We start from the raw sequence: 14,575 nt of genomic DNA, 5'->3' as shown, positions 1-14,575 counted from the left end.
AAAAGATCTCAACATAAGGAGGAAATACAGGTAAGTCCATTCTCTGCATTCAATACTGCAAAAAGATCTCAACATAAAAGGAGGAAATACAGGTAAGTCCATTCTCTGCATTCAGTACTGCAAAAAACTCTCCACAAAAGGAGGAAATACAGGTAAGTCCATTCTCTGCATTCACTACTGCAAAAAGATCTCCACATAAGGAGGAAATACAGGTAAGTCCATTCTCTGCATTCAGTACTGCAAAAAACTCTCCACAAAAGGAGGAAATACAGGTAAGTCCATTCTCTGCATTCAGTACTGCAAAAAACTCTCCACATAAGGAGAAAATACAGGTAAGTCCATTCTCTGCATTTAGTACTGCAAAAAACTCTCCACATAAGGAGGAAATACAGGTAAGACTATTCTCTGCATTCAGTACTGTAAAAAAACTCTCTGCATAAGGAGGAAATACAGGTAAGTCCATTCTCTGCATTCAGTACTACAAAAAACTCTCCTAATAAGGAGGAAATACAGGTAAGTCCATTCTCTGCATTCACTACTGCAAAAAATCTCTCCGCATAAGGAGGAATTACAGGTAAGTCCATTCTCTGCATTCACTACCGCAAAAAACTCTCCTCATAAGGAGGAAATACAGTTAAGACTATTCTCTTCATTCTCTTTATTCACTACCGCAGAAAACTCTCCACAAAAGGAGGAAATACAGGTAAGTCCATTCTCCTCATTCACTACAGCAAAAATCTCTCCACATAAGGAGAAAATACAGGTAAGTCCATTCTCTGCATTCAGTACTGCAAAAAACTCTCCACATAAGGAGAAAATACAGGTAAGTCAATTCTCCTCATTCACTACAGCAAAAATCTCTCCACATAAGGAGAAAATACAGGTAAGTCCATTCTCTGCAATCAGTACTGCAAAAAACTCTCCTCATAAGGAGAAAATACAGGTAAGTCCATTCTTTGCATTCAGTACTGCAAAAAACTCTCTGCATAAGGAGGAAATACAGGTAAGTCCATTCTCTGCAATCAGTACTGCAAAAAGATCTCCACATAAGGAGGACATACAGGTAAGTCCATGCTCTGCATTCAGTAATGCAAAAAACTTTCCACATAAGGAGGAAATACAGGTAAGACTATTCTCTAAATTCAGTACTGCAAAAAAAATCTCCACATAAGGAGGAAATACAGGTAAGTCCATTCTCTGCATTCAGTACTGCAAAAAACTCTCCACAAAAGGAGAAAATACAGGTAAGTCCATTCTCTGCATTCAGTACTGCAAAAAACTCTCCACAAAAGGAGGAAATACAGGTAAGTCCATTCTCTGCAATCAGTACTGCAAAAAACTCTCCACAAAAGGAGGAAATACAGGTAAGACTATTCTCTGCATTCAGTACTGTAAAAAACTCTCCACAAAAGGAGAAAAATACAGGTAAGTCCATTCTCTGCATTCAGTACTGCAAAAAACTCTCCACATAAGGAGAAAATACAGGTAAGTCCATTCTCTGCATTCAGTACTGCAAAAAAAACTCCACAAAAGGAGGAAATACAGGTAAGTCCATTCTCTGCATTCAGTACTGCAAAAAACTCTCCACAAAAGGAGGAAATACAGGTAAGACTATTCTCTGCATTCAATACTGTAAAAAACTCTCTGCATAAGGAGGAAATACAGGTAAGTCCATTTTCTGCATTCAGTACTGCAAAAAACTCTCCACATAAGGAGGAAATACAGGTAAGACTATTCTCTGCAATCAGTACTGCAAATAAATCTCCACAAGAGGAGAAAATACAGGTAAGTCCCTTCTCTGCATTCAGTACTGCAAAAAACTCTCCGCATAAGGAGGAAATACAGGTAAGTCCATTCTCTGCATTTACTACTGCAAAAAACTCTCCTCATAAGGAGGAAATACAGGTAAGTCCATTCTCTGCATTCACTACTGCAAAAAACTCTCCTCATAAGGAGGAAATACAGGTAAGTCCATTCTCTGCATTCACTACTGCAAAAAACTCTCCACAAAAGGAGAAAATACAGGTAAGTCCCTTCTCTGCAATGAGTACTGCAAAAAACTCTCAACATAAGGAGAAAATACAGGTAAGTCCATTCTCCTAATTCACTACTGCAAAAAACTCTCCACATAAGGAGAAAATACAGGTTAGTCCCTTCTCTGCATTCAGTACAGCAAAAATCTCTCCACATAAAGAGGAAATACAGGTAAGACTATTCTCTGCATTCAGTACTGCTAAAAACTCTCCTCATAAGGAGGAAATACAGGTAAATCTATTCTTTGCATTCAGTACTGTAAAAAACTCCGCATAAGGAGGCAATACAGGTAAGTCCATTCTCTGCATTCAGTAATGCAAAAAACTCTCCACATAAGGAGGAAATACAGGTAAGACTATTCTCTAAATTCAGTACTGCAAAAAAATTCTCCACATAAGGAGGAAATACAGGTAAGTCCATTCTCTGCATTCAGTACTGCAAAAAACTCTCCACAAAAGGAGAAAATACAGGTAAGTCCATTCTCTGCATTCAGTACTGCAAAAAACTCTCCACAAAAGGAGGAAATACAGGTAAGACTATTCTCTGCATTCAGTACTGTAAAAAACTCTCCACAAAAGGAGAAAAATACAGGTAAGTCCATTCTCTGCATTCAGTACTGCAAAAAACTCTCCACAAAAGGAGAAAATACAGGTAAGTCCATTCTCTGCATTCAGTACTGCAAAAAACTCTCCACAAAAGGAGGAAATACAGGTAAGTCCATTCTCTGCATTCAGTACTGCAAAAAACTCTCCACAAAAGGAGGAAATACAGGTAAGACTATTCTCTGCATTCAATACTGTAAAAAACTCTCTGCATAAGGAGGAAATACAGGTAAGTCCATTTTCTGCATTCAGTACTGCAAAAAACTCTCCACATAAGGAGGAAATACAGGTAAGACTATTCTCTGCAATCAGTACTGCAAATAAATCTCCACAAAAGGAGAAAATACAGGTAAGTCCCTTCTCTGCATTCAGTACTGCAAAAAACTCTCCGCATAAGGAGGAAATACAGGTAAGTCCATTCTCTGCATTTACTACTGCAAAAAACTCTCCTCATAAGGAGGAAATACAGGTAAGTCCATTCTCTGCATTCACTACTGCAAAAAACTCTCCTCATAAGGAGGAAATACAGGTAAGTCCATTCTCTGCATTCACTACTGCAAAAAACTCTCCTCATAAGGAGAAAATACAGGTAAGTCCCTTCTCTGCATTCAGTACTGCAAAAAACTCTCCGCATAAGGAGGAAATACAGGTAAGTCCATTCTCTGCATTTACTACTGCAAAAAACTCTCCTCATAAGGAGGAAATACAGGTAAGTCCATTCTCTGCATTCACTACTGCAAAAAACTCTCCTCATAAGGAGAAAATACAGGTAAGTCCATTCTCTGCATTTACTACTGCAAAAAACTCTCCTCATAAGGAGGAAATACAGGTAAGTCCATTCTCTGCATTCACTACTGCAAAAAACTCTCAACATAAGGAGAAAATACAGGTAAGTCCATTCTCCTAATTCACTACTGCAAAAAACTCTCCACATAAGGAGAAAATACAGGTAAGTCCATTCTCCTCATTCACTACTGCAAAACACTCTCCACAAAAGTAGAAAATACAGGTTAGTCCCTTCTCTGCATTCAGTACAGCAAAAATCTCTCCACATAAAGAGGAAATACAGGTAAGATTATTCTCTGCATTCAGTACTGCTAAAAACTCTCCTCATAAGGAGGAAATACAGGTAAATCTATTCTTTGCATTCAGTACTGTAAAAAACTCCGCATAAGGAGGCAATACAGGTAAGTCCATTCTCTGCATTCAGTAATGCAAAAAACTCTCCGCATAAGAAGGAAATACAGGTAAGTCAATCTCTGCATTCACTACTGCAAAAAACTCTCCTCATAAGGAGGAAATACAGGTAAGTCAATCTCTGCATTCACTACTGCAAAAAACTCTCCACATAAGGAGGAAATACAGGTAAGACTATTCTCTGCAATCAGTACTGCAAATAAATCTCCACAAAAGGAGAAAATACAGGTAAGTCCCTTCTCTGCATTCAGTACTGCAAAAAACTCTCCGCATAAGGAGGAAATACAGGTAAGTCCATTCTCTGCATTTACTACTGCAAAAAACTCTCCTCATAAGGAGGAAATACAGGTAAGTCCATTCTCCTAATTCACTACTGCAAACAACTCTCCACATAAGGAGAAAATACAGGTAAGTCCATTCTCCTCATTCACTACTGCAAAACACTCTCCACAAAAGTAGAAAATACAGGTTAGTCCCTTCTCTGCATTCAGTACAGCAAAAATCTCTCCACATAAAGAGGAATTACAGGTAAGTCCCTTCTCTGCATTCAGTACTGCAAAAAACTCTCCGCATAAGGAGGAAATACAGGTAAGTCCATTCTCTGCATTTACTACTGCAAAAAACTCTCCTCATAAGGAGGAAATACAGGTAAGTCCATTCTCCTAATTCACTACTGCAAAAAACTCTCCACATAAGGAGAAAATACAGGTAAGTCCATTCTCCTCATTCACTACTGCAAAACACTCTCCACAAAAGTAGAAAATACAGGTTAGTCCCTTCTCTGCATTCAGTACAGCAAAAATCTCTCCACATAAAGAGGAAATACAGGTAAGACTATTCTCTGCATTCAGTACTGCTAAAAACTCTCCTCATAAGGAGGAAATACAGGTAAATCTATTCTTTGCATTCAGTACTGTAAAAAACTCTGCATAAGGAGGCAATACAGGTAAGTCCATTCTCTGCATTCAGTAATGCAAAAAACTCTCCGCATAAGAAGGAAATACAGGTAAGTCAATCTCTGCATTCACTACTGCAAAAAACTCTCCTCATAAGGAGGAAATACAGGTAAGTCAATCTCTGCATTCACTACTGCAAAAAACTCTCCACATAAGGAGGAAATACAGGTAAGACTATTCTCTGCAATCAGTACTGCAAATAAATCTCCACAAAAGGAGAAAATACAGGTAAGTCCCTTCTCTGCATTCAGTACTGCAAAAAACTCTCAACATAAGGAGAAAATACAGGTAAGTCCATTCTCCTAATTCACTACTGCAAACAACTCTCCACATAAGGAGAAAATACAGGTAAGTCCATTCTCCTCATTCACTACTGCAAAACACTCTCCACAAAAGTAGAAAATACAGGTTAGTCCCTTCTCTGCATTCAGTACAGCAAAAATCTCTCCACATAAAGAGGAAATACAGGTAAGACTATTCTCTGCATTCAGTACTGCTAAAAACTCTCCTCATAAGGAGGAAATACAGGTAAATCTATTCTTTGCATTCAGTACTGTAAAAAACTCTGCATAAGGAGGCAATACAGGTAAGTCCATTCTCTGCATTCAGTAATGCAAAAAACTCTCCTCATAAGGAGGAAATACAGGTAAGTCCATTCTCTGCATTCAGTAATGCAAAAAACTCTCCTCATAAGGAGGAAATACAGGTAAGTCCCTTCTTTGCATTCAGTACTGCAAAAAACTCTCCACATAAGGAGAAAATACAGGTAAGTCCATTCTCCTCATTCACTACTACAAAACACTCTCCACATAAGGAGAAAATACAGGTAAGACTATTCTCTAAATTCAGTACTACAAAAAACTCTCCACATAAGGAGAAAATACAGGCAAGTCCTTTCTCTGCATTCAGTACTGCAAAAAACTCTCCACAAAAGGAGAAAATACAGGTTAGTCCCTTCTCTGCATTTAGTACAGCAAAAATCTCTCCACATAAAGAGGAAATACAGGTAAGTCCATTCTCTGCATTCAGTACTGCAAAAATACTCTCCACATAAGGAGAAAATACAGGTAAGTCCATTCTCTGCAATCAATACTGCAAAAAATTCTCCACATAAGGAGGAAATACAGGTAAGTCCATTCTCTGTATTCAGTACTGCAAAAAACTCTCCACAAAAGGAGAAAATACAGGTAAGTCCTTTCTCTGCATTCACTACTACAAAACACTCTCCACATAAGGAGAAAATACAGGTAAGACTATTCTCTAAATTCAGTACTGCAAAAAACTCTCCACAAAAGGAGAAAATACAGGTTAGTCCCTTCTCTGCATTTAGTACAGCAAAAATCTCTCCACATAAAGAGGAAATACAGGTAAGACTATTCTCTGCATTCAGTACTGCAAAAATACTCTCCACATAAGGAGAAAATACAGGTAAGTCCATTCTCTGCAATCAATACTGCAAAAAATTCTCCACATAAGGAGGAAATACAGGTAAGTCCATTCTCTGTATTCAGTACTGCAAAAAACTCTCCACAAAAGGAGAAAATACAGGTAAGTCCTTTCTCTGCATTCAGTACTGCAAAAAACTCTCCACAAAAGGAGAAAATACAGGTAAGTCCATTCTCTGCATTCAGTACTGCAAAAAACTCTCCACAAAAGGAGAAAATACAGGTAAGACCCTTCTCTGCATTCAGTACTGCAAAAAACTCTCCACATAAGGAGAAAATACAGGTAAGACTATTCTCTGCATTCACTAATGCAAAAAACTCTCCTCATTATGAGGAAATACAGGTAAGTCCATTCTCTGCATTCAGTACTGCAAAATACTCGCCACATAAGGAGGAAATACAGATAAGTCCATTCTCTGCATTCACTACTGAAAACACTACTGCAAAATACTCTCTGGGTAAAAAATACAATAAGAACCATAAGAAATATCTTTAGAATTATGAGTATACTGGGGGTCTAATAGATTAACTATGGCAGCTTAAAATTTGATGTCCAAATCTATTCAACATTGAATTATGTGAAACAGTAGAATACTAATGCTACTGACCTTATGTACGTATATTCTGATAAACTGAAATATTATTTTTCAGACCTCTCCAGGTGATACAGAAATGGAATTCCTGACAGGGGGAGATAATGAAGATCACAATAATTTATCTCCCTTTACTTTGACTGGTGGATTTGATGAAGGAATTTCACCCTCTGCCTCAGATTTAGATACGCTAGATGAAGCTCCACTCAGTGCTCCTTTTGACTTTACTAAATGATGATAGAAACACTAGGTGAAGCTCCACTCCGACCACCTTTTGTACATTCAGTACTAAATAATGGTAGAAACACGAAATGGAAATCTATTTGGTGTACCTTTTGATTTTACTAGATAATGATATACACTGATAAAAATCAATTCAGTATACCTTATGAGTTTAATAATTAAATAATGATAAGATACACTAGATGACGCTCCTTTCAGTGCACCTTTTGAATTTACTACATAATGATAGATACACTAGATGAAGCTCCATTCAGATGACCTTTTGACTTTACTACATAATGATAGATACACTAGATGAAGCTCCATTCAGATGACCTTTTGACTTTACTAAATAATGATAGATACTCAAGATGAAACTCTGTCAGAGCTCCTTTTGAGTTAACTAAATAAACTAAGATTTTCTTTGAAAAAATGGATAGTTGTGCAAGACAGATTTCAAAACAAGGCTAAGGGAAGCTTTGATGTTACTATTAGTGAAAAGACCAGTGTACTAGATTTGTATAGTTATTACTAAATAACAATTGTTTTTTATGTAAATGAATTTAGTTAATGATACTCTGTATAATATAAAATTTAACTGGTGTCCATTTATATTACCTTTTACATTTGAAATTTAACATTTTAGTCTAATATATATCTACCATCATTTAGAGAAACAAGAGGTAGCTTTAAGATAAGATTATATTTTGTTATACTTCATTTTGTTCTGCTAATATTTCCCAGGGTATATAGTACTTGCATATAAGGATACTATATGCCTGTGATGATGTTTTAAATCAATGTAAAAGTCATATGATAATGATGATACTTAAAATTAAAAAAAAATGAATGGCTGAGTTTTACTTTAAAACAAGTGTGAATGAACTTTCTTGTAAAAGAAAATCTTTTATCATATCAAAATCTTCAAAAATCTCCTGCTATTGAATAATTGTCCTCCCATACTCTTATTCGTTGATAGCTTTTCCATATTAGACTTCTCATTAGTACTTCAGCAACTGCTCAGCACAAGTGTGAGAAAAAACTGTGATGAAAGAAAGGCAAAAACATGCACTGGAAGGTAGATTGTGTAAATTGATTCTGAAATGATCAAAGTTTGATTAACAAATGGAAACCCATGGAATATATGAAAAAAAATGCAACATGGCTCTATCAACTCACTTATTTTTTATGTGCTCCATGATTATGTGTTGATTGCTTATTAAGGTCACAATCAGTAAACTTCGGCAACAAAAACCCGAAAGTTAATTAGAACCTAAAGTTTCCAATCGACAATCACTGAATGAAATATTTTTTTATTGATTATATGTTATGGATTTGTTATAAAGGTTTTTAAAAAAATAGCATAGAGGACTTAGTTTCATGTATATACATGCATAAGTTTTATAAATTCCTTAATATTATGATTACAAGTTTGTGGTATCATATGACTTTAACATTTTTCTGATTGAATGCCCAGGTAAATAAATAACTGTCAGCATATAACCAACAATGTTTTACATTGTGGAATATTGTACATAAACAAAATCTGTTTTTGATGGTTTTTATGTTTTTGCTTTATGATATCATACTTCTGTTTTTAAATGACTAAATGTGCAATAACGTTCAATAAATTAAAGAATTACAAAACTTTTAAATCTGTATTATGATAACGTTTCTTTCGCATTGACTATAATTTTATGTTTTTTTTGTTTTTTTTTTAAATATTTCCAAGAAGGCAGCTATTAGATTATCTTTCTTTTTATATAGGTAATACAGAGTGATTATAGTTGTATATAGTATTGTATATAAAGCTGTATTAAATCTGAATATGTTTACATCGATATCTCATAAGTAGCAAGAAACATAGATAGAAGAATATGTTGCAGACATTATTTTACAGATTTCTATTTAGTATATGTTCATATTACACTGTCCATGTGTGCTTTAATGCACAGATCCAGTATTATTGACATCCAGCAAAGAATTGTCATCAAATTAGAACTTATAATCATCACTAACTTGTAGTTAGGTACCTTAAAATGAATAACAGTCATAAAAACACTGTTTGTTTCAAGTTTTACAATTTTGAATCATAAATTCGTTAAACCAAATATCTTCTTTTGCATTTGTTTCTTCGTAGTCATTAGATTTTTGCAAAATTCTTGCTATTTTTTTACTTTCCTTCACAACATCTGAAAGGTTTGTGTCAAAGGTAAGACATAGGGAATCGTACATTCTGTAGTTATTGCCAATATCAACATTAAGGGTTAATCTGTGGTTAAAGTTTTTTAAGACATCAATACTTATGTCAAACTTTCATTAAATTCACAAAAGTTAAACAGAAACCATCTGGAGTGAAAACCAAAAAAAAGTAGACAGTTTTGGCAGATAACATTAAGATACAGTCTGGGGTCAAAGTTATTTAGACAACAATTTTGTTGAACCTTCATGAAATTTTAAAAAGCTGAACAGAAGCTTCTTCATTACCAAGGGATAGGTGTTCTTGTATCTTGCCTGCAATGAAAGTAGCAGAGTTCAAGACATAGGGATTACTATCCAACACAGAGGCGGCGGTGTTAACTTTTTGTATAACGCTTTATATTTAAGAATGAGGAAGACATAGATGCTTCATACTTTGTATCCAGATACCTTATGATACGAAGTCTCTGTTTGTCATATGAACATTGTCCTTCACCTATTTTTCAAGGTTCAGTGACTGCTTGAAAAAATATAGAACTTTTTTGTCATGTGAAATACTCACTGTTTATGATTAAAAAGATAACTTTATTCAGTATCTATAGGGTTAATACATGTCTGTCTGCCTGACCTCGACCTCATTTCATGGATGAGTGATCAAGGTTAAGTTTTTGTGGTAATGTCTGTATCTAAGATACTGTAAGCAATATTTTAACGATATTTGGTGTATGGATTAATTGTAGGGTGAACATGTCTGTCTGGCAGGTTTTATATGACCTTGACCTTATTTTCATGGTTCATTGGTCAATGTTAAGATTTCATAGTTATGTCTGTTTCTCCGATGCTATAAGCAATAGGCTAACTATATTTGGTGTATGGTATGATTGAAAGGTGTACATGTTTGTCTGGTAGGGTTGATTTGACCTTGACCTCATTTACATGGATCATTGATAATGTTAAGTTTTTTGATACTTGTAGTAAAACCTTCATATTAGATAAGTTAAGCAGGCAAAACATTTTAGCATGTGCACTCTTGTTTCTGTATTTAACTGGTCTATGAACTAATTTTTTTGGCAGTAAATATTACACTTTTACACTGACAGAAGCAGTCACAGGGTACACATGGTTCTATGAAAACCTTCACAAATGTTTTGTATATATAAGACCTTTTACTGTAAAAGCATGCCTTGATAATTATTGTAAGTTACATTATTTGAAATTTGATGGGAATTTTTCCCTCAAGAAAGATTATCTTTCTGACAATGCTACCAAGTTATTATTAAAGATCGTTTAGAATTTAAAGTTTTATGGATTTTAATTGTTAATAAGTATATTTTTTTGTTTTAAGAATTTTATTGTTAATGAGTATTTTTTTTTATGCAGTATATGTTTACTCAGTTACAGACTATTCTTTTTTAATCATTAAAAGTGTAATCACTTATTTCTTTGATTATTTATTAAATTTGACCTATTCTTATCTTTCAGATCATCCATGTACACATTTTCCAAAGTAACGCAAGAGCACATGTTAGAAGTAAGCTCAATTTTGAGTTTGACATTTATGACTTTGTTATTTCAGTTTTGTTATTTGAAAATCTTGAATTTACCCCAGAAAGTTTAAATGTAAATGTTATGGTTTATTCATTATGACAATGATATCAAAGAGAGGTAAATATTAGGTCATATTATGACCATAACATCTAGAGATCAAAATAAGCTCACATTATGACAATAATACCATCTAGATGTAAATATGAGGTCACAGTATGACAATGATACCATCTAGAGGTAAATAGGTCAAATTATAACCATAACATCTAGAGATCAAAATAAGCTCACATTAACAATGATACCATCTAGCTTTATAGTGGTAAATATGAGGTCCCATTATGACCATAACATCTAGAGATCAAAATAAGGTTACATTATGACAATAATACCATCTAGAGGTAAATATGAGGTCACACTATGACCATAACATCTAATGAGCAAAATAAGGTCACAATATGACAATGATACCATCTAGAGGTAAATATGAGGTCACATTATGACCATAACATCTAGAGATCAAAATAAGCTCACATTATGACAATGATACCATCTAGAGGTAAATATGAAGTTCCATTATGACCAGTACATCTAGAGATCAAAAATAAGGTCACAGTATGACAATGATACCATCTAGAGGTAAATAGGTCAAATTATAACCATAACATCTAGAGATCAAAATTAGGTCACATTATGACAATGATACCATCTAGAGGTAAATATGAGGTCCCATTATGACCATAACATCTAGAGATCAAAAATAAGCTCACATTATGACAATAATACCATTTAGAGGTAAATATGAGGTCCCATTATGACCAGTACATCTAGAGATCAAAAATAAGGTCACATTATGACAATGATACCATCTAGAGGTAAATATGAGGTCACATTATAACCATGACATCTAGAGAGCAAAATTAGGTCACATTATGACAATGATACCATCTAGAGGTAAATATGAGGCCACATTATAACCATTACATCTAGAGAGCAAAATAAGCTCACATTATGACAATGATACCATCAAGCTTTAAAGAGGTAAATATGAGGTCACATTATGACCATAACTTCTAGAGATCAAAACAAGGTCACGTTATGACCATGATAATATCTAGAGGTCAAAATAAGGTCACATTATGACAATGATACCATCTAGTGGACAATATGCAGTACGTTATCTGGTCTCTGTTGAAGAGTTGTCTCATTGTCAATCAATCCACATCTTCTTAATTTTCATATTATGATAATTAAATTTTTCTCAGATAATAACATAATTTTCATTGCATATTGAAACAAATAATAGTTTAGACAACCTTCATTAAACATGTTAGATATACTTAAGACCAAAAGCTTGGACATCCTTCATTAGATATAATTGAGACTTATAGTCTGGACTAATGGTTTGGACAACCTTCATTAAAATAAATTAGTTCACATGCCGAAATTGTCAACCGACTCCTTATAAGAGTGAAAGCCCCTGAATGATAAGTTTTACATATTTTTGCATTTTTTGCAGAAACCATTTAGATACGAGAGAAACTGAAAATAGGCAAAAAGTTACGCACAATTAGATCTACAAATTAGTTAATATGGCCGAAATTGTCACCGACTCCGTATGAAGTTATTTCTCTTTAAAAGATGATTTTTACCCATTTCTGCTTTTCTTTACAGAAACCGTAATAGACGGAAGTTAAATGGCAGAGATGTTAAGCACAATAAAATCTACAAATAAGACAATGTGGCAGAAATTGTCAAATTACTCCTTATAGGAGTGATTGCCCCGTAATGACCATTTTACTCATTTTTTTTTGTAGAAACTATTTGAGGGAGAGTGCAATTATTAATATCAAAACATTTCTGTAAAATAAGATCTACAATAAAGTAACATAGTTGAATTCAACAATTGACCCCTTAACGAAGTTATTACCCGTGCATGAAAGATGATTTTCACCATTTTTTGCAGAACCTATAAAAGATAGAGAGAAACATTATCCAATAAAAATGTTCTGCGCAATAAGATCTACAGACAAGGCAACATGGCTGTAATTGTCAACTGACTCCTTATTAGCGTTATTTCCACTGAATGATGAATTTTTACCAATTTTTTGCAATTCTTGTCAAAACTAAACAATAAAAGCACTGATCCTTTGCTTTATGTGCGTGTGCAATACGCTGTTACTTTATAAGGTAACATTTATTAGAAAATAAGATCTACTTAAAAGTCAAATGTGTAAAATCGTCTGACTCATAGGATGTATTGCCCTAAAATGATGATATCTTTAAATTTTCATAATGTTGCCTATCATTTCTAAAATTTAATAGATACGTGTAGGTTTAAACTGTAAACACCAGTATTGATCATCAATAAAGATTTACAAACTTCCACTGCTAATGGAATATTTTTACCAGAAGAGCGACTCAGGCAGCCTCTTGTTCACATTTTTATTTCTATATATTTAAACGTTAAGTAAAGACCATTTTCAATACTTTTAGAAACATTAGGTGCTGCCCATCCATTGAGTATTTGGTCCATATGTTTATACATAGTCTAGTTTGCCATTGATGGATTGATTTGGTTTACAACAGATCCTTGTTAGTCCGTCAAATTGATAAAAATTAAAACAACAAAAATATCGAACTCAAAGGAAAATTCAAAACGGAAAGTCCCTTAATAGTTATCAAAGGTACCAGGCTTATAATTTGATACGCCAGACGCGCGTTTCATCTACATAAGACTCATCAGTGACGCACAATTGGCAAAATCAAAAGCTCAAAAACATCAAACGAATGGAAAACAACTGTCATATTCCTGACTTGGTACAGGCATTTCATTATGTAGACAATGGTGGATTAAACCTGCTTTGAAAGCAAGTGATAAATCTCTCACTTGTATGACAGTCGCATAAAATTCCATTATATTGACAACAATGTGTGAACAAAACAAACAGACATAATAGGTAAAAATTTCAAAAGTAGGGGTACAGCAGTCAACATTGTATTATAATCTCAATCACTATAAAAACAAACAAATATGTTTACAAAGAAAAACAAAATTGCATATAGACAAAGCACATACGCAAAAATGAAACACAAGAATACAAAATTGACCACAGCACAACAACACAATGGCGGGATGTACAAGTACCGAGCCACGCCTAAAGGATATTACCAAAATTGGATCAAACAGTAAACGTTAATAATTTACAAAGACAAATAAAAGATCACTATAACACGTAATTAAGATGATAAACAACGCCAGTACCTAAAATCTATACCATCATGTATTATTTGTGAAGTTGATACGGAATATTTATCAACAAGGTCTTAGTATCTTCCGATGAACCTTTTTAGAAAAAGGACGAGACGTTCTTTGACATAACCCTTGTTCATCAACTTTATCCTCAGACACTGGTGACGTTTGACAAAGTCTGAGTAGCAGCTGCAAGCTCTTGAATACCGAATGAATTGTGAAATTTATATCCCATATGCAGGTTAAGTTGATAAACGACTCTTTTTCAAGACGCTTGAATAAAATTTAAAAAAGGCCAAATAAAATACAAAGTTAAAGAGCATTCAGAAAAGCTAGTTATCGACTCTCTGTCGCCAACCCATTTTAGCTATTTCTTAATTGACAGAATATATTTTGTTTTCCTTGCAGTGCTCTACGTCACATGTTAATTGTCATTTGTGACCATCAATATCCAATTGACTAGGAAAACTCTATCTTCAAAAACACTAGTTATTCCTTTGTTGCAAGTAAATTGTCATTTGTGACCAAA

The 14,575-nt window shown here is 34.2% G+C and overlaps 1 protein-coding gene across 3 annotated transcripts in view; it reads left to right on the top strand.

Moving 5' to 3' along the window:
- Positions 1 to 10,686, top strand: part of LOC127712425 (atrophin-1-like) — a 71,899-nt gene extending 61,213 nt beyond the window's left edge. For all 3 annotated transcript variants that reach the window (XM_052218856.1, XM_052218855.1, XM_052218861.1), the window contains one exon: positions 6,886 to 10,686. In XM_052218856.1, the coding sequence (XP_052074816.1) occupies positions 6,886 to 7,062 (177 nt within the window). In that variant the 3' untranslated portion in view covers positions 7,063 to 10,686. The remainder of the gene's footprint in view (positions 1 to 6,885) is intronic.
- Positions 10,687 to 14,575: the final 3,889 nt, after the last annotated feature.

This window comes from Mytilus californianus, unplaced genomic scaffold (genome assembly GCF_021869535.1).
Source record: "Mytilus californianus isolate M0D057914Y unplaced genomic scaffold, xbMytCali1.0.p SCAF_8, whole genome shotgun sequence".
NCBI lineage: Eukaryota > Metazoa > Mollusca > Bivalvia > Mytilida > Mytilidae > Mytilus > Mytilus californianus.
This window is presented reverse-complemented; position numbering and strand designations above follow the sequence as displayed.